This window comes from Anopheles marshallii, chromosome 3 (genome assembly GCF_943734725.1).
Source record: "Anopheles marshallii chromosome 3, idAnoMarsDA_429_01, whole genome shotgun sequence".
Classification (NCBI taxonomy): Eukaryota; Metazoa; Arthropoda; class Insecta; order Diptera; family Culicidae; genus Anopheles; species Anopheles marshallii.
This window is the reverse complement of record NC_071327.1, coordinates 11,482,625-11,502,936: the sequence shown is the minus strand read 5'-3', so window position 1 is coordinate 11,502,936 and position 20,312 is coordinate 11,482,625. Positions and strand designations below refer to the sequence as shown.

General features: G+C 45.3%; 2 protein-coding genes across 2 annotated transcripts in view; one reads left to right on the top strand and one right to left on the bottom strand.

The window, feature by feature from the left end:
- LOC128711416 (serine-rich adhesin for platelets) overlaps window positions 1-4,790 on the top strand; it is a 34,123-nt gene extending 29,333 nt beyond the window's left edge. The window contains exons 8-11 of the mRNA XM_053806288.1: window positions 944-1,231; window positions 2,389-2,859; window positions 3,975-4,186; window positions 4,669-4,790. Coding sequence (XP_053662263.1) covers window positions 944-1,231; window positions 2,389-2,859; window positions 3,975-4,186; window positions 4,669-4,790 — 1,093 coding nt within the window. The remainder of the gene's footprint in view (window positions 1-943; window positions 1,232-2,388; window positions 2,860-3,974; window positions 4,187-4,668) is intronic.
- Window positions 4,791-8,496: 3,706 nt separating this feature from the next.
- Window positions 8,497-17,098, bottom strand: LOC128713780 (collagen alpha-1(XI) chain-like). The gene is made up of 12 exons (XM_053808647.1): window positions 16,927-17,098; window positions 14,097-14,659; window positions 13,321-14,031; window positions 12,896-13,258; window positions 11,899-12,825; window positions 11,785-11,829; window positions 11,517-11,723; window positions 10,872-11,447; window positions 9,994-10,803; window positions 9,201-9,924; window positions 8,942-9,126; window positions 8,497-8,862 (listed from the first exon to the last, which is right to left on the bottom strand). The coding sequence occupies exons 1-12, from the start codon at window positions 17,096-17,098 to the stop codon at window positions 8,497-8,499; spliced, it is 5,649 nt and encodes a 1,882-aa protein (XP_053664622.1).
- Between the last annotated feature and the right edge of the window lie 3,214 nt (window positions 17,099-20,312).

The following is a 20,312-nucleotide window of genomic DNA, read 5'->3' as shown; positions in this document are numbered from 1 at the left end:
ATCATTACACACACGAACCATGCATTAGCCGCTTTACACATCATGCATTTGTACCGAATCACAGTGGGCTGATGGAGGCGCCCGGTTCTTTGCTCGGACGTGAGATACAAGGCGTCTCCATTGTTTAGTGAACATATGAACACTTACTCAACATCGAAATGGGCCGCGTAAGCTTTGCCACGTAGTGTAGTGAACAGATGTACGAATGGCTTCAAAGCGTCATTTTAATTTTACTACCGGGAAAGAACAACATTCCTACAAACAGTGCGAAGTGATGGGATCCTTTTATTGAACAGGCTATTCCATCCTGGCGTGTCGTTGCAGAAAACATGAAATCACCACAAACACGAACTCATTGATTAACATCAAAGTGTGCGCTGCTAGTTTGTTTGATTTTTTTTTACTCGATTGACGCCTTCACATTGCTCCTTCGTACCTTACCTTCTTCGTCACTGGTGTGTACTGTGTGTATTTAATGTGTTTTTTATTAGTCTTATTTTTAATGCTACTTAATTTTGTGTTTACTGTTTTGGTTTAATGTTTTTAATTACATTTTCTATGTTTTGATATGATTTTGTTATTTTTTAAAATATGTTACTCACACATTAACATTAGCATTGCAACGGTTTTTTTTTTTGTTTCGTACTCTAATCGTATGCTTCTTCAAGTAACATAAAAAATATCATTCGTTTGTGCCAATGTTTTTTTTTTTCATAAACAAAAAGCACACATTTTCATTGCCAACCCCCTGCCAACTGTTGCAGTGACAAAATGAAAACAAGAAACAATATCAACTGTGGAAACCATTTTGTTGTTCATCATTATCTCTATTGGTTTTTATTTCTTTTGCTCTTTCTTTCTCTTCTCTCTATCTCTCTCTCTCTCTCTCTCTTTCTCTCTTCCGCTACCTTATCTTTCTTTTTTTCTCTCTCTCGTCGTTTAGATTCCGCTCAGTAGTGCGGGTAGTACTTAAGTTTATCATAAAGGGACAATCGAACCAATCGACTAACGATTGTCATAAGTCCGTCACCAGCTCCACCAGCATCAGCAATGTTACCAATGCCAGTGGTGGTGGTAGTACCAACGTTACTACCGCAGCTACCACTCTTACTTCTTCTTGTACTACTACCACCACTACTACTACTACCGCTACCACTACCACTACTACTTGTTGTTCCAATTCTACTTCCACCACTACCACCATCTCTTCTACCAGTGCGACGGTGTTAAAGTAAGCGACTAGTAACCATGCTAGCACGTGTTCAATGTGACATTCACACTATCCTTTATCGCCCGTGCACACCGCACGCCACGAGGCGTACAAGGGTAGATGGCGTGATGTTTGTTTGCTGTCGTTTATCGTTTTATTTTCTCGTTTGTATTCCGGTTGTTTGATTGCAAAACAAAACCAAACCAAAAAAAGGAAAAACATTTTCCGGCTGTGTCTGCACACTTGTTCGACCGTTTTGTTTGTTTTGTACGTCGTGATTACTACGCCTGCACCTAGTAAGAACGTAGAGTTACGTGCAATCAGATGCGGAAAGCTATGGGAAATCACGCCAATAACTCTCTCTCTCACACACACACACCTAGATACAGATTGGAAAAGTTGCATCGTTGTCATCTCATTGTCTCCCCTGTTCCTTCGCTTGCTGTAGATGATGTGCGGAGTGTTGCGGTAGAAGAACACGGTGCAAGAATTATGGTGGAAAACCATTATGCTATTTGTATTGTACTTAAACACAACGACACAACAATTTCGATTTCGAGTGTTCATGCGAGATGTGTCCTTTTGAGCTAATTTTTCTTCTGCACAAGTAGTAACAATCATGCCAATTGTAATATACCGATAAGGTAGAAACCACGGAGCAAGCTTGTTCATACAGTTTTACGATCGTATATCTTCTTATGCTACACTTACACGAATTACTCACAAAATATTTAAATAATAATTTTTATTAAACATTATATAATGATAAACCATTGATGGATGAGAATATTGATGGAATATTCCTTGAAGTTAGTAACTTTGATCTATTTTTGTTTTCCTCGCCTTTCTGGCGACCTCTAGCATGGTTCGTACTATTGTTCGTATCATTTTTCTTTCTCCGTTTCGAAGCGGCACTCAATTGTAAGCGAATATTTTTGGGTCCTATTTTCGTCCCCGTTGATCGATATTATTAGTACCTTTACTTCCTTCTTTTCTATTCACTTCAGTTTTCTCCCTTACATATCGGTTTCTGTTTCCTGTTGTTTTTCTTTCTGTGTGTGTGTGTCTCTTTCCTGCTCGTTTGCCCCACCCCCAGTCCATGCCCTACGTTTCTACACGCTGTTTTGTCGCTTTTCCTCTATCTATAATTACCGTTTATCAACTACTTCCTCCTTTAGGAACATTTGTGGTTTGCACCGGCGCTTGCTGGACGGCAGTACCCGTCAACTAACCTCACTAACGCTAGCGACACCGTCGACTTCCGGCGCGGGCACATCCTCGTCCGGCTCGAGCGCCATCAGTCCATCGTCGACCGGTACGTCGGTCGGTACTGGGGCCGCGTGCTGTGCACTGCCAGCGGGCACCACCGGACCTGCTGGCAGCACTGCTGCACCCAGTGCCGACTGCACGGACAACATGGTGGCCGGCCCGAGCGTGGTTCTACCGCCCGGTGGAAGCGGGTCCACCGAACGTACGATAGCGGGCGTATCTAGTGCGGGTGGACCAACCGGTACCGGAGCGGCCCTGTGCGTTGCTTCATCGTCATCCACATCCGGGTTCGATACGTCGATGCTCAACAATGGCACTAACAACTCATCATCCCTCAATCTACCATCATCGCTTGCGCTCAGACGTCCCAGTGCTAACATGTTTGTGTTTACTTCTACCTATTACCAAATCTCTATTTTCATCTTCTCTGCCTCTCTCTCTCTCTCTTACATCTCTGTATTATTGCTGTTTGCTAATAATTATCGATCGTATTTGCTCTCTCCGTCGTCTGTTGTGTTGTCATTGTTTGTTGCTCCTGCATTGCTGTTGTTGATGTAGGTTGATAATGTTGTGGTATCTGCTTTGGAATTCGTTGTTGATTATTTTGTTTTATTTTAATTGATCGTTCCCCTCGAACCTTCTGCTCCAAAAGACCGGATTGGCTGCGTTTTTTGTTTTTGTTTTTGTTTTTTGATTGGCAACTGTTGATCGGTTCTCAAAATATTATAAAACATCTACAATGTATAATAATTTTGTGTAAATTTTACTAAATATTAGTAAGCAAAACTTAAATTATTTCTTTTTTCATTCAATCACTTGTGTTCTTGTTTCTTAAGAGATAAGTGCATGCTCAAATACTTTTTTTTATCAATCACCTTTACACAAGTAGTATGGGTTAGCTTCGTTTGTTATGCACTTTATTACTGAAATTTACTTTCCTTTTTTCATTCCATTATGACAGTATTATCCGTTTTTTTTTTTATTACCTTTCTCCAGTTTGTCGCATTTTGTTATTATTTTGTCATTCAATAATTGTTATTGATAAGAGCTCATCTGCTTATCGTTCATTTATTTTTGCTTTACGTTTTACCACGCCGCTGTAAATAATGCAGATGCTTTAATCGCTTTCATCTTTATTTATTGTTAATTTAACTCGTTTTAAATAACTCCGTTCCACTAACTGCTAGCAAGTTGCCATCATCACCAGTTTGAAACGTGGTTTTGCCTTCCGAAGCTGTACAAGTACAGTGTGTTATGCTTGTTCGGTACAGTTGGCGTTTATTTGTTGTTACACCAAGAAAGCAGCGTGAAAATTGATGCATAAATTAAATGTATTTACTAATAAAATATTTTTTATCTCTTCTTCTTTTCCTCCATCTTCCAACTTGTATCCCACCTGTCACCCTCTCTCCCTGTGTCTCGCTGTCGTTATTTCGACCACAAAACGCTCTCTTTCACTCGCGCTGGGTGCACACTGTGATGGCGAAATGTTAAGAAACCCCAGTTCTGGTTCCATCCCGATGAGCGAAACCGGATCACTCGATCGCATGAAGTCGGCGGCAGAGCGAAGGAAAAAGGGTTCCGGGCACGATGGGGACAGCGGACCGACGCTGTCCGGGCGCGTTGAGGACACCCGCGTCAACACCGGTCTGATCATTGACGAGCTGTTGAAAAACACCAAACTGGACCACTTAGAAGATGCCGAAAGTAAGTACTCTCTTCCGAACTGACTGTTGTAGTGTTGTGTCTAATGAATCTTTTGAAAAGAGTCATTCATATGAATCTTCATATGAACTTCACGGTCTAAATATGAATGAATCCTCATAGATTCGTGCATCCTTTTATTTCCCCCTTGATTCATCATAGATTCTTGAATCTTTAAGGACGTATGATTCTTTAGGGATTTATGAATTTTTGAGGAGTCAGAAGCTTTGGAGATTAATGCATCTTTGCGAATTCAGAATATTTTAAGATTCATGAATCGTCAAAGATTGTGAATCATTGAGGATTTTCAATCTTTTGAGATTCATCAATGGTTCATAAATCTTCGGAATCTGAGATCAAGAGTCATTAATTCAGTTCAGTTCATTCAAGATTCATACAGATTCATTAATGGGAATCAACTTCGCTCAACACTAGACTTTTCTTTATATTCCGCGTAGTAAACAACCAACTTGCTTTTCTTTTAGATCCCACCGGGCTAGCACTGTACATCGGTAGCGATGGTACGACGATGGTTGGCAGCCACGAGGTCCATTCACGCATGCCGGCCGGAGCATTTAAGCAGGTTGTCATGGAAACGCCAAGATAGTAGCAACAGTAGCACCAATTGCTCGCGCGGTTACAACGCTTACCATCGGACGAAACTATCTCAGTGTGCAGCGGATCGATGGTACATGGCCGTGGTGGGGCACACATACACATACACCATCTCCCTACCGTGTGTCCTGTTCGTTCAATCCAAATTGTGTGTTTGCCATACCTATGTTTTGTCGCTAAGAATTCGCACGGTGCTGCACCGAACACAGCGAACAAAAAGTGTGATTATACGTGCATGAGCACGGGCTGCCGGTGTATTGTTGTACAGCAGAAGTATTTGTGACTGTTTTGATTTGTACTGCACGTGTGCGAAAGAACGAATGGAGTGAGAAAGAGAAAGCGAGCGTGTGAATCATGTGTGAGTCGGGGTTTTCTTTCTTCATTTGATATTGGTGTCCTTTACCGGTAATCCACCGGTTACCATATTTCCCAGCGCAAGATATCCGTTCCACTATCGAAACGAATCGAAAATACGCTCATATTGGCCATGTGCTTCCACCAGTAAGCAAATGTTGCGTGAGGTGTGAATATGTGAATTTAAAATTCCTTAGCCCCAAAATTCGACGTTTACCATTCGGGTTGGAGAAGAAGTTGATTAGGCTAGCTCACCTAAGAAATTGTCTTTCTACAAACGCATATAGTGGTAGAGGGAAATGAAAGTGGCTTTTGTTTGTAGTTTTTGTTTTATGTTTTTATTTTACTTCCCTTTCACTACGCCCAAAACAGCCTGCAAAAAAACAGAAGTATGGAGAAGAGAAACACAAAAGCAAATACCATTAAGCCATTACGTTGTGATAAACTTTAACGGGTTACAGAGTTTTTTTTTTATTTCCGTTTTTTCTACTCTTACTATCCCCGCGTTGCGCGTGTAACCGCTGTCTATCAATTTGGGTGGTATTTTTAAATGAAATTATAGTTAGGTGTGTTTTTCTCCCGTAAGAACAAAACAAGTTTCTAATATGGTGCCGTTACATTAGAGCCCTTAGATTATTGCACCGAAGCAAAAGAGTTTTTTTGTTGGTCGAGGAGGAAAATTTAGAATCAGTTTTCGCTTAGGGTTGAAAAACATAAAAAATTAAATAAATTCACTAGCAGAAGCGAAGCAGCAATATCGAACGGGGGATAAAACAAAAGAAATACATTAGCAAGAAGAAACACAACCATGAGTTGCTTTAATCAGCAAAAAGTAAGAAATAGTATAACAAAAAAAAGGAAACAATAACACAAACGAATCCCTCCCCCTTCAACTGTCCGCCCTCTGGATGGATCCATGGTGGAAAGTGATACGTAAGACAAGCAACTAGTGTATGCGTTGCTGTGCAAGGACACACATACACAGGCGATTGTGTGCTTGTGTGTGTTTGTACGTGTGAGGAATTGTTCAGCAGGACAGATAAATGGAGGAAACTGTATATGTATGTATGTGTGTGTGTTTATAGTGGAGGTATTATTATAAATGATGTTTACGTTTAATGTTAATTTTATTTCTTTTATCATTATAATTCGTTCCAGTTAACGTAAAATTGTGAGGAAAGCAAATGCAATTTGTTTTTGTTTTGATTTAAAGTTTTATAATTTTTTTTTTTGTATGTTTTTGTACATTACCATTTGTATATCCCCTAGCGCGGTATTCGATCGTTTGACCTGATCTTAAAACAGCACTTGAAAATATTATTTAAAGTGCAGGGTTGGTTTTATATTACTTTTTGCACGCACTGTTCATGTTCCTGTGCAGCACTGCATACCCTTTTCTTTTGTTAATAATGGAACCGATGTGGATGATGTTGGCATCAGTTGATTACCTTCTGGTTACGTCCTGCTGTAGTGGCAATAGGAGTACTGTTCGCGTAGACTCTGTTCTATTTCATTTTCTCTACAAGGCAAAACAAACGTTAGTTTGAGTTATTATTCCTTTAATTATTCAGTGTAAATAATGAACTAATAGACCTAGTGGTATCACACAATCAGCAGCGCTTAGAGAGTAACCTACACTGCAGCACTGTGTTCGCGATTCATTCAACTCTAATTGATAGAAAACACGGGGGAGGAACATGGACCTCTGGAAAAGGAAGCAAACAAACAAGCAATGTAAAATTGTGTACAGAGATGCACCAAATAAAACAATGAAAAGTCTCGCTGCGAATACTTTGTGCATGCTAGACAGGTAAATCATGTTGTAAGGAGATCGTCAGGCAGCATAATTCATACCCAACAAAACGAACAATTTCATACAAACAAAACATAACCTAGTACTAATTCGAATACAGCAATCAATAGGAAAGGAATACTACAAATTTAATATCAAATCCGGAAAAAATTATCGTACATTTTTTGGTAGCAAAAATTTGTTCCCCTGTTTTGTATGGAAACCGTATAACTATTGATCGTAGGCGTTTGTAGGTAGCACAGTACCGTAGTGTAACAACTATTTCCATCGTGTTAAATGTAGTGCGGCTAAAAGAAAGCATTTAGAACACTTCGTTGTTTGTGCGTCTTTCTGTTGGCTCCATTGCACAGGCCGTGTTTTCATCGTAGTGTGACAACAGATTCCTAACAAACAGAGTGTGCGCAAAGTCATAAGCTCGATCATCTGATTTTATTCGCGACAGTAAGATGGTGTTTGAAAACAGTGCGGAAGAACGATGTGTTAATAGTAGCGTACGGAGATGTATTCGGTTTAGGATAATGCTCTGCCGCCGCACACGGTAATGTTCGAGGCGGTGTGTGCATATACACGGGTGCGGAAGAAGTAAAAACAAAATATACAAACCAACAAATCTGAACACAAAAGGCTCAATGATAGATACAACTCATAATCCATGTTTAACTGTTGCGGTGTAGTAAGCTGCAATGTTAATCCGAAATATACAGGAGGTAAACATGATTTAAAGTAAGTTAAACGCAGGCAATAATGAAAAATTTTCAATTCAACGGACAGAATAGATAGTTTCGCTCAAATTACGCTAGAGGTCGCTTCAAGCGTTTCATTTCATATGGACGATTGAAATATTTCACAATTCAATGAATCATTTCATGGTTTAAATCACAATGCGAATCGCAACGGTTCTTGGTACCTTTTTTCTCAACGTGGAAAACCAATTAAAATATACTGAAGTTTAGTTTGATTTCCTTTGATAATTTATTCTTCAACAACAAACGATCTTTGGCAGTGTAAAGGGCATAGTTCGTCTTTGCCTATATCTTTTTTACAATGCTTCTTTTCCCATCCATTTCCTTTGCACGTGCGCTTACGTATGTGTGTATGTGTTTTATTTTGTGTGTTGAAAATGTAAATTGTTTCCTATGCGGAAAGGAACTGGGAGAAAAGGGGATGTATTTACACGAAAGAACAGGTATAACAACAAACTAATGATGACTTAAAGCATTGTGAGCCTTCTCCTTCTCGGTCGGTCGATTCCTCTCCTGACTAACGATGTGCTCAGTCCAATCGATATGATACATGGATTCCATACTACTTGCTTACCCTAAATACTATCTCGATGTTTTCTAATCCTATCCATTCCTCTATTCCTCTTCGTTTTTTTTTCGCGCGCAAATGTGTGTGTGTGTGTTTGCATTTTAAATACTAATCTTTAAAAATATTACTTATCTCATTTAGCCTATGTATCATATACATGTTTAACAGTACAGTGTTAGACATCGAAAAAGATCTTTGATAACAGTATACCAGCGGTGTGTTATTTGAAGCATACCGGTCCCACCTGGAATCCGAACGCTTGCTGTGGCAGTCCGTAGTCGATTGGATAGAAGTCGATGATTGGGAGGTATTGAAGCTTGGGTGTTCGCACTTCAAACACCGTCTCGCTCTTGCTACGCCCTGTCATACAACCGTCCACCAGCACGGTCGGTTTGATCTTGGAGTTCTCGTACCCGATGTCGATCTCATTCTCACCCAGGAACCGTATCGCATTGTCGTAACTTTCGTCCTTCGTGCTGTACCAGGCGACACTGTTCATGCAGGCGTACGTGAAGTTCTGATACGCTTCTTGCGACAGAAGCCGCAGGAAAGTCATCTGAACCGTGCCGACTGTTTCGTAAGATATCTGCAAGTACACGAAACAAACGTTAAATATCTGCCAGATAGTAATTAAGCAACGACACAAAACCAAATGTATCACTTACCCTAAAACCACCGCGCAGATTCGAATACCAATCGGTTTTGTCGTTCTCTTTGCGCCACGGTATTGTCGGCATCTGAGAACTGTGAATGTCCGGGAAAACGCACGTTTCGCCAGCTGCCGTCATGTTGCAGAACACGTAAACCGCATCATCTCCCATGCCAAGGTTTGGATCGATCCAGTACCAGCCTGTTGAAGGGAGAGCAATAAATATTCCCTCACTGTTTACTCTACAAAAACCGTCTCCCCAACCAATCACTCACCATCTTTAAACTGTGGATGGCCATGGTGCAGATCACGACACGTTCGGGCTGGGTTTTCCCGCGTTCCCACCGGTTTACGTATCCGATCGAGTTCCTGTCGCATCGAGTAGATCGAACTATACATATCCAGGAACTTCGGACCCAGATCCGATGGTTTTGACTTTGATTTCTTCTTTTTGCTCTTTTTGCGTGGTTCCACTTTAAGGATCTCCTCGTCAAAGTCGTCCACCTCGAACAATTCATCATCCAATTCCGAAACCGCACCAGCGTCACGCTTCTGCCGATCCTCACCCTTCGTCAAGGTGAACTCATTCATACGGAACAATAGTTCCGGTGGAATGAGTGGCGCATCAGCTGGAGGACCAGGTGGTCCTGGCGGTCCTGGTGGTCCAGGTTCTCCCCGCAGGCCTGCCACTCCTTCCGTTCCTTTCGGTCCCAACGGTCCCTCGTGTCCAGGCGGTCCCTGCGGTCCATCGTTACCCTTGAGCCCCAATGGTCCCACCGGACCAGGATCTCCCTTGGTACCTTCGGGGCCTTGCACTCCACGAACGCCTTTGTCACCTTTCTCACCGGAGTCACCCTTTAAACCGACCAGTCCCAGCTCACCCCGATGTCCTTTTAAGCCTCGCCGGCCACGATCTCCCTTCGGTCCCTTGGCGCCTACTTCTCCCGCTTTGCCAGGTGCGCCACTATCACCCGGTTTTCCTACGGGACCGATTTCACCCTTAAGGAATGAATATGAAGATGCGGTTAGTCCTCCTTTCCCTATCCTTACATACATTCTTCAGCTTACCGATGGACCTGGAGATCCCCTTAAGCCCGTTGGTCCCTGAGTTCCGGGCATTCCTTGTGGTCCAGTGAGTCCTTGATTTCCCGGAGGTCCTGGTAATCCACGGTCTCCTTTTTCCCCGGCCAGTCCCGTTGTACCTTGCAGCCCTGCTGGTCCTTCGGGTCCAATTTTTCCCGGTGGTCCGATCTCACCCGCAGGTCCCGGTGGTCCCGGTTCACCCGGCAAGCCAGATTCACCCTGCTTACCATCGTCTCCATCCTTGCCTACGTCTCCCTTCGGTCCCACCAGTCCCGGTTCGCCAGGATTTCCAGGGAATCCGGGTGGACCAGCAACACCCTTGGGACCTTCAATGCCCGGTTGTCCGCGTTTACCCGGTGGTCCTGGTGGTCCCGATTTTCCTTCTTCGCCCTTGGGTCCAATGGAACCTTTTTCGCCCTCCTTGCCCTCGGGTCCAACCGGACCGGGAGGTCCTTGCGTGCCAGGTTCACCCGCAATGCCTTGCGGACCGGGCGATCCTGGTGCGCCGGGACCACCTTCGGCGCCGCGTGGTCCACGTCTACCCGCTTCTCCCGGTGGTCCAGCGGGTCCAATAGATCCTGGCGGCCCATCATCACCTCGGCCTCCTTTCATGCCCGGTGGTCCTGGCATTCCTTGAGGTCCCGCCGGCCCAGGTGAGCCGGGTAAACCGGTTGGTCCATCTTCACCTTTCGGTCCCGTACGTCCAATCTCTCCCGGAGGTCCCTTCTCACCCGATGGTCCAATAGCGCCCGGTTCTCCACGACTTCCTTGCGATCCAGGTGATCCGACAGGTCCCTTCGTAAGGTTAGCAGCATCCAAACAATTATTCATCATTCAAAAGTCCGGTAGTTTACCATACTTACCGATTCACCTTGAGCACCCTTGAAACCTTTCTCTCCCGGCGGTCCCATGTCTCCCTTGTCACCGTCCTCTCCTGGCGATCCTACCGGACCAGGTGGTCCAGCTAGACCCCGTTGTCCGGGCAAACCGTCTCGTCCAACTGGTCCGACTAAACCCTGCTCGCCGCGTTCACCCTTTGCCCCTGATGGACCTGTTGGCCCGGGTGGTCCAGGACGTCCTTCCGCGCCTGGTGGTCCTTCCTTGCCAGATTCTCCCGGTTGACCCTTGTCACCGATCGGTCCCGGCAGACCGGGCAACCCGAGCTCTCCCTTCAGACCGGGCAATCCGGGCATTCCCATCATACCACGTTCACCCGGAAATCCTGGCAGGCCTTGTCCACCTTGCGGTCCATTCTTACCGGGTGGTCCAGGAGGACCGTTCTGACCTTCTTTGCCAGTATCTCCCGGTACGCCAGGTTCTCCTGGCAAACCCGGGAGTCCCGGAATGCCTGGTTCTCCGACTGGTCCCGGTTCTCCTGTTGGTCCTTGCGGGCCAACAACTCCCGGAGCCCCAATAGGACCCGGATTCCCATTTTCACCCTGCAATATTTCAACTTTATTGTGTCTTGAACGTATTAAACATAAAAATGAAAATGTAACTTATCATACCGGAGGTCCACGTTCGCCTGAAGCTCCCAGAGGTCCATCTTTGCCATTGTTTCCCGGTGGTCCTGGAAGTCCAATGAAGCCGCGTGGTCCTTCTGGACCCTGCATACCAATTTCACCCTGCGCTCCGGGAGATCCTGGCTGTCCGGTATCACCCTTTGGACCGGTGGTCCCATCTGCTCCTCGTCTACCACGCGGACCTCGGAATCCCTGCAAAACACGTCATTCAATTCATCATTTTGTTATAGTTTTTTTCCAAACGGACTCTTACCCTTGGACCAACTTCCCCACGCTCTCCTTGAAGTCCAGTATTTCCCTAAGAAATTCAACGATTCAATGATAATTTTTAAATGAATAACATCATACTAGGGCAGTATACACTTACACGTTCACCCTTCTCGCCTGGCAGACCGGCCATTCCAAAGGATCCTTTGTCTCCCTTATCACCTGGTGGTCCTGGATAGCCTGGAAAACCCTGCACGCCTTGCTTTCCCTTATCACCAGTCAGTCCCATCATGCCCGTTTCTCCTCGTGGACCTTCGAAACCTTTCGGTCCTTCGGGTCCCTCCGAACCGGGTGCTCCAGTTACACCTGGGTGTCCACGTTCGCCCGGGGATCCCATATCACCTTTATCACCATCGTGTCCTAGTTCGCCCTTTTCACCCTTATCGCCAGCAGAACCACGTTCACCGTCATCACCTTTCGGTCCTCGGTTACCGGGGAAGCCTATCGGGCCTTGAACGCCCTGTGGACCAACATCACCTTTGGGTCCACCGATGCCTGGATTTCCGTCCCGACCCGGTGGTCCATCGGCTCCAGGAAGTCCCGGAAGACCCGGCTTGCCGTGCGGACCGGGAATTCCCGGTGGTCCAAGGTTTCCCTGTGGACCGGGTGGTCCTACCGGACCGGGCGATCCTGTTTGACCCGGTGCGCCTGGTTGTCCTTGTGGTCCTGGATTTCCTTTCGAGCCGGAGATACCCTCCGAACCGGGAAGGCCTGGATTACCCGACGGACCAGGAAAGCCACGCGGCCCGGAGAAACCACGCGGCCCAAGTTCACCCGGTAAACCCGGCAGTCCCGGAGGACCGTCTTCACCTTGTGCGCCATCATGCCCTTGGGTACCTTTCTCACCGACGGATCCCTGCCGGCCACGTTCGCCTTTCTCTCCTGGGAAACCGGGCAATCCAATGGGGCCTTGTTCTCCTTTGCCACCTTGCAGACCGGTTGCTCCTCGCTCTCCATCTCTTCCCGATCGTCCACGGCGTCCCTCGCGTCCTTTTGCACCGACACCACCCCGAGGTCCGATCGGTCCCTGCAACAAACATACACTCAATAACTCGGAGGGTCTTCGGTAAGATAATGGTAAGAAAAACAATTCTTACAGGTTCGCCAACATCTCCCGGTTCACCTTTGGCTCCCTCAGGCCCGGGTGGTCCGACAGCACCGGGAACTCCTGTCAGTCCCATCGGACCGTCCGCACCACGCATCGCTGTCATGTGTTGGGAAAGCATCTGTCGCAATGCTTCCGCCTGTGAGTCGGGTCCTTTTTCGTTACCGGCCGAGGTGAGTGGCATCATGAACACATGCCCTGCTGGTCCAGGAGGTCCCGACTGTCCGCCCAATCCGTCCCGACCTGGTTCTCCTTTCGGGCCTGGATCTCCCGGAGGTCCACGAGGTCCCCGTATGGTCTTAACACCTCCAACGATGGTTACGGTGGATTGGGCAGGGAATCCAATAGAACGATCCTTGCGCACCAACCAAGACATTAGGACATCTTGTAAAATAATTCATCATTCCGATCACTTACCTCCTCTTCTTCAAATTCTGGACCGAAACCACCAGATTCCGTCCTTGTGCGGTTCACAGCACTCACACGTGGCCTTGTTGTTGGACCTCCTGTACCCGTCGGTCTTGGCTCCCCACCCGCCGATGCATCGTATTCCGGGTCTGGCAAAGGCAAAACACCAGGACGCAACTGATCGTAAGCTCCCGGAGTTACTTCCGTTCGGTTCCTCGAACTCCTCTCCGGGTGTGTCTCCGCTGTAGCGACTCGACTTAAGTCTCCGCCGAACTCTAAATTGTTGTAATAATCATCGTCATCTCCAATCGCCTCCAAACCTTCACCATCACCGTACAGATCAACAAAGTCTCTGCCACTACCGGACGAGCCAGCCGATGCTGTCTGTTTCCCACGGGAACTTCCCGAGTTGCTTCCGCCGGCAACAGATACCGACTCTCGCAACACCTGATCGCGAATACTAGCACCGGCCGCTTGAGAGGACGCTCGTCCACTGGAACTGGAGCTAGTGCTGCTACTGCTTTGCGAGCGAGTAACCGACCCCCCCGCTGTACCGTTGGACACCGTGCGCGTACTCTGTATCGTGACGGTGCGCGTTACAGAGGAAGAGGATCCTGAACCGCTGGAGGATGCTCCGCCGGGGCAATCGGGAGCGTACCTGGTGCAGATGTTGTACGCCTCGTCCGGTGTGTTTGCAATCATGAAAAGTTGAAGATCACCCTGAGGAGAGTAGATATAAAGCTCGGTTTACTTACTTCCAACCCTTAGGCCAGTGGCTACCGTACCGTAAAGAATCCGTTTTCCTCGTTTAGCTGCAACCCCGTCAGTATAAGTCCATCCGTAACGAGCTGTACACCGGGCCGTCTGTTCAGTGGACGCGTGATCTGCGTACCACAGTCCAGGATCAGCGTTACCGAGTTCCCTTTAACACTCAAACCCAACCGGTGCCAATGCCCATCGTCAATGCTCACACCGAAGCTGACCATGTTTTGATACTGATCCTGCTCGTCATCTTCCGGGTTGCCGTCATAGTAGTACAGCGCAACGTCACGGCCCACCATCAGCATCAGTATCTCGTCCGAGTCACTCGAATAGACGGCAAACAGTGGGGCCCGTTCAAGGTTTGGACTAGCGCGGAGCGTTACCAGTAAGGAAAAATCTATTGGAAACCCTGCCGGAAAAGTCGTTATCGTTGGTATGCTGAGCACCGTGTCTTGGTTGAGGTTGTACGCTGGTTCCGGATGCAACTGATACTGGTTTCGACTGCCGTTGCACATGCCGGTGGTGGGTGATACGCCGGACGGTAAACTCGGCATACCGAACTGTTCGATCATGTCAACGAGACCATCTGTAACATTAAGCGTACGTTAGCGATCTTTCGGCGGAAGTTCGGACATTCTTGCAAAAATGTTTGTGCTGTTGTTTTGTTTATGCTGCAGCATTATCTTTTTCCCATACTTAGTATATTCATCAGTTGTCGGATTCAACTAAGAAAAAGAACGGTATATCACTCTTCTGCATACTTTTAGGCTAATCTGAAATCGGACTGCGACTAAATTTATGCATGCTATTTTTCAAAACCAAATAAACGGTTTGTTGAACATTTTACACCAATGCTAGCATGTTTTACAGGAAGGAAAAATCGAAGAACAGTTTATATTACAGAGGTTTTCTTTCTAAAATAACCCTACAATCAATTGGTATGCTAGGATTTCAAGCAGTGCTATAGAATTGCTACGGGATTAGATCGAATTAGAACTTACATACAATTTTATTATTAATTCATGTGCAAAATTAAATATTCATACCAATTCTACACTACAGAATTAGTGTTTTCGTGTGAATTAGTGTGAATTAGCACGGAACAATATTCCGTACGGTAAACAACAACATCCACTATTCGAGCACTTTTGAATAATTAATCGCTCCACGGAAACCCCGCTCCAGCTGACCGAGTTTGTTGGCATTTTTCCACGATTGCGAATGCGTTACAGTTTACATTATGGTGGATGGATGTTTGAAGGATGTTTCAGTATGTCATCTACCAATTGTACACGTACACGTATGGATGATCACCCGTGGTACAGCTTTAACAAAGTTGTCGATTGTTGAAACCCTCCTCCACCAGCGCTTGAATGTAGATTAATTACAGCATGGTCAGTGCGACACGTCGCATGGACAATGTTGCTGTGCGGCGTTACCCGGAACATGAAGCGAATGCAATGATTTAAAACCCATAAATTTCCATAAGCCTCCATTGACCCAAAACGCACCGTACAAGTTTCGCATCGAATCGTGCCATTCGCTGGTGCTGGTGTGTTTACGCAGCTTAACAGGATGGCGTTACAAGCGTTGCAAACGTTGTCAAACACGGTATGTGCTTATGATGTTTCGGCGGCATGATTATCATTATGATTACAACGATTACATGACTATAGTGTGAGGAAGTAACAGGGTGGCAATCGGTAAAACAACGCCCCTTGGGTGTGTAATTCGGTGGATTTACTCACTTAACCTTTTAATACACGATTTTTTTCGCCGATACAAAATTATTTATACACTTTGCCATTCGCGCTGTTGTCGATGGGTGTAAATTGTTTGCTTCACCTCTTTAGTGCAGAGTTTTCCATTAGAAATTGCGTTCGAATGTGGCTTTGACTTATGAACCTTGGTTAACTTGTCGTTCTCGTGGTCTTCGTGCCATATAGTCGAAATACGCGCAAATTCAACTCCGTCCGAGCTGCACTCCACTAACATTAAATCACTTGCCACTTTTTACTAATAATTTTAAGTATACTATTTTAAGAATCTAACTGTTGAAAGTTTTCGACCAAAAATGTTAATCATTGAATGGTTCGGTCAGCTGTGCCGAGCTGTCAAAATCCGAACGTAGTGGCTTGTGATTGAATGCTTGTGGAACGCGATTCAATCACACGGATTGCGAATCGATGACAGCGGAATTTGATTCAATCATAGTAGCAGGGGATTCAACAGTAACGGCGAGTAGCTGAATGTAGGTTAATGTAACATTAATTAAGGATAATAAGGAAACTGATGAGAGAAAGATGCTCAGGAGGATTTATGGCCCCGCATATGTGGAAGCACAATGAAAAGGCTCGATATAATGACGTGCTGTACGATGGAGCTGAACGGTAAATTCACCATCGCACAGCGAATTAGATGCGCTAGGCTCCGGTGGACTGGAAATTTTATTAGTCACAGTCACCCGCAAAGCGCTTGTTGTTTGTCCCCAAAGACAAAGGAGGCGTAGTAGGCTCATTCTGAGATGGAATGATGTTGAAGTTGATGCGTCCGGCAGAAAGGTCGGGGTCTGAAATTGGCGCGAATAAACATTGCTGCACAAGTCATGTAAAAAGTCTATAAATTTAGGTTCAAACTTTTGTACTACAAATTATAATTTTTTTTTTGTTGAAACTCCAAACTTGATAACCTCAAATATACATTAACACAATTACAAGTCCGTACAGCTCCTTCGCCACAAAACGGATGATTCTAGCTACATTTGTCAAAGTACTTATCGTCCCGAAGACTTTTTTGGTTTGGCTATCGCAGTCGTGAGTATGTCGATCTAACCGCACATGTTAAACAACTTACCCGTCCGTGGGTCGGCAGCTGCGTGCACGATCAACCCACCAACGATCATCACCATCGTCATCATCATCATCGGTGTCGCACTAACCCAGCTTGGGGGGTTAGTCATTTCGTGACGCTTCCTTCGCCCCCGGGGACGATGGAAGGACACGCCGTACTGATGCAACTGCTGCATGCCCGCTGGCGGTTCGGGTACGACCGGAAGCTCCACTGCTGGCGCATACACGCAGCCGTTGCTCTCTATCTATCGCTCTGTCAACCAATGGCCACTGGCACTAGCTTGCACTTTAGCTTTCCTTTTCTTGCTCGCTCGGAATACACGCACACGTACACACATTCATTTAACAACAGTTGAACAAAGCTAGGACAATGGTTCGTCACTTCACATCTCGATCGCTTCCGGTGTCGGATGATTTCACTGAAGAAAATTTGGGTTTGTAAAGAGAGGGAAAAAAAAGCATTAGCAGGAAGCGAGACACACATCAACAGGCTCTAATTAATGCAACCAAACAAGACAATCATTCAAACATCACCAAATCAAATATGGGACACGATAGGGAAAGCAAAACTATGTCACTTCCACTGAACCAGGTCTCCTGTTCCTTTCTACTGTATGCTTTTGTGGGACACGCTTTGGTTTCTGTTTTCAAATTTCTTCACTTTATCAAAACTGCCACTCTCGGCTCTTTTCTTTTTTCGCCTGCCCCAAACTGTCAGCATTTGAACTGTAATAGAACAGGGCCAGCGTCTTATCAACAGCAGTGGCGGGTCGCACTGAAGTAGCACCATAATTAGGCTGGCAGTCACGAATTCTAAGCCACGTGGTTGAACAGGAACAACGTTTGATAAACTGGCAAAAGATCACTTCACCTCGAACATAGCGCACGCATCGTTAACACCAAGATGGCTAATTTGTAGCCATCCCTGTACAGAGCTGAGAACAGTGTCATCTTGCAAGGCACAATCTTAAGATCCAACAACAGCACTTACTTTTCACGGCTTTACGGCTTTTCCGATCTGCAGGCCACGAACAACGATCACCGACTGATCGGAAGCCGGGCTGCGCACAGGCTTTTAGTGATGGGGCGTTAAGAAGCGTTTAGATTGCGTTGCCCCATCGTACCCGACACTCGCTAGTTGCGGGTTGCGTGGACGTTCTTGTTATTACATCTTTACTCGTTCTTACGCCTGTAGCTGGAGAAGCGATTACTGGCGTCGATGTTGGGCAGGGCTTACGAACGGGGGAAGGGCTTACGGAAGGGTTGTCAACAAGTGGGACACCAGTGTTTAGCGGATACATTAACAGCGAAATGGTGTGGAGAGATTGATCATTGGTGGTGTGTTTTGCTAAATTACTTTTGTTGGTAGCTTTAAAATGATGAGGAGAATAATTTTTCATCTATGAGAAAGAATTACACCACGAGATGTTCTGCAAGGTGGCTTAGGAATTGAACTAGTAAATTTGCTTGCTTTATTTAAGATAGAAGCGCGATATCACTAAATATCTTGCGTAAAACCCAAAAAATTGTCGTTTATGTTTAGTATTTTATCACGAAATACTTAATAATTAGCAGCTTTCGTTCTTCTGAATCTAAAACCCACTGTTAGAAATAGCAACTACTCTACTCAACTGCACAATCAATGTGAGCAACATGCACACATGACACGCGTTGGAAAAACTATTAAAAACATTCCGCAACCGCTAGTGCAGACGCAAACCGTGGCCACTGTCATCACTCGCACCAGCTTTCAAAACCCATGCCGGACCGATCGCCCGGGCCCCAAAAAAGTAATCTGACTGATGGCTTTTGATGAGTTTAACAGATCTGTGTCGGAAGCTGATCGAGTTGCAATGCACCGCCCTGAAGAATGTTTGCCGACTTTACCCTACGATGAAGTGAAGATATCCACCTACAAATAATTCACACAAAGTGAGACCGATTCGTGCGACACTGGCTTGCACACCACATTTGCGCTGCCACGTGTTCAATTCACACCCTAAAGCGGGGTTTTAACACTGCAAAACACAGAACTGTAAGGTAAGGGATGCGGATGCTGTCCACTTGAACGCGTCCGTAATCCGAAGCGGCCAGTTTGTTTGTTTGAGCGAAATATCACGCGTGCCGGATTTGTTGCGACTTTAGGGCAATTTCGTAAAAATCATTCATTGTCCACCGGGAAAAGGGACCGTGGGTGTGTTGTGCGTTTGTTTCCACATTACTCCACAGACAAATTACGTTATTGAATTGTTCTAAGAATACTGATTTGAGTATTGCGAGGGTTGATTGCGTTTGTTGAATTGACTTCGTTCAAAAATTGCAAAGAAGCTAACTGCACTTTGCAAAGAAGCTAACGAGACATAAGTAAAAAATTATTAAAATACAGGTTTGTCTTTCAAATTGCATACTTTTAGGCAATATTCAAGACAATGTCATAGTTGCATTTTAATTCGTGTTTGAAACGAAACAATGAGTAAACAGCATGTTTGATGTTCCTCAAATTGTTGCTTTTTTTATAAAAACATATTAAAATACATTCAATTTTGAACTCATTTTTCATAACGAAACTAAAAAGACATAAAAATACAAAATTGTTTCTTTAATTGCATACTATCAGGCGCTTTTATAATTACTTATTTTTACATTCATTCCTTTTTGGAAAAGAACACACGGGCCTCCAGTCAAATTTTCGTAAACATTTTTGTTGTTCCTCGCATTTGTTTGATCCTAATGAGGTAAAACGAGCGTAACATCCATTGTTTGGATGGTCATACAAATTATTCCCCTGATACTTAAGGAAACGTTGTCGCCTACAAAAAAACGTCCAAGCTGACAGAGCAATGTGTTAGCGAGCAGAAGAATTATCTACCACATATTTGCCACCGGGCGCGCAAAAGCAACCACCTAGCGAACCAGCTGACGGGTACGATTGCGCGCGAGAACTGGCAGATGACAATTCCATTAGCACAAACCTCCGCCAATCGTTTCCAGCTATCCCGTTTCCGATCACTTCCGATGGAGAAAGGCTAAATGGCGTTTCCTATTCATCCATTTTGAATATTCATCGAGTGTGATTTCACTTTGTACCGAAAGCCGTCCCGTCGTAGGAATGTGTCGTTTTTTTTAACGCTTGCCACATCTTGGTTGTCTTTTTTTCTCCTTTTTCGCTCCGAAGCCGCTGCTACTACTCCTGCTCCAGCCCGGTTCCAAACGACAACCTCATGGTGGTGGTCTTGGTATGTCACCGTGGTGATTTTTTCTGTATTTCTATCAATCCATTTTAGACGACGAATGGAGGAGGATTCGCCGAGCGAGTAGTCGAAAAAGAGGAAAATCCTTTCCCATATCTGGCTCGGTGCGGTATCCGGGTGTAACGGCACACGGTATCAT

What these genes read in the sequence shown, in the direction of transcription:
- LOC128713780 (XM_053808647.1), bottom strand. Translation starts at nt 17,098, where the DNA reads ATGCAGCAGTTGCATCAGTACGGCGTGTCCTTCCATCGTCCCCGGGGG. An exon ending in CAGGCGAACGTGGACCTCCG is followed by an intron (nt 11,448 to 11,516) that starts GTATGATAAGTT and finishes GAAATATTGCAG; the next exon opens with GGTGAAAATGGGAATCCGGG. An exon ending in GGGGATCTCCAGGTCCATCG is followed by an intron (nt 9,925 to 9,993) that starts GTAAGCTGAAGA and finishes TCATTCCTTAAG; the next exon opens with GGTGAAATCGGTCCCGTAGG.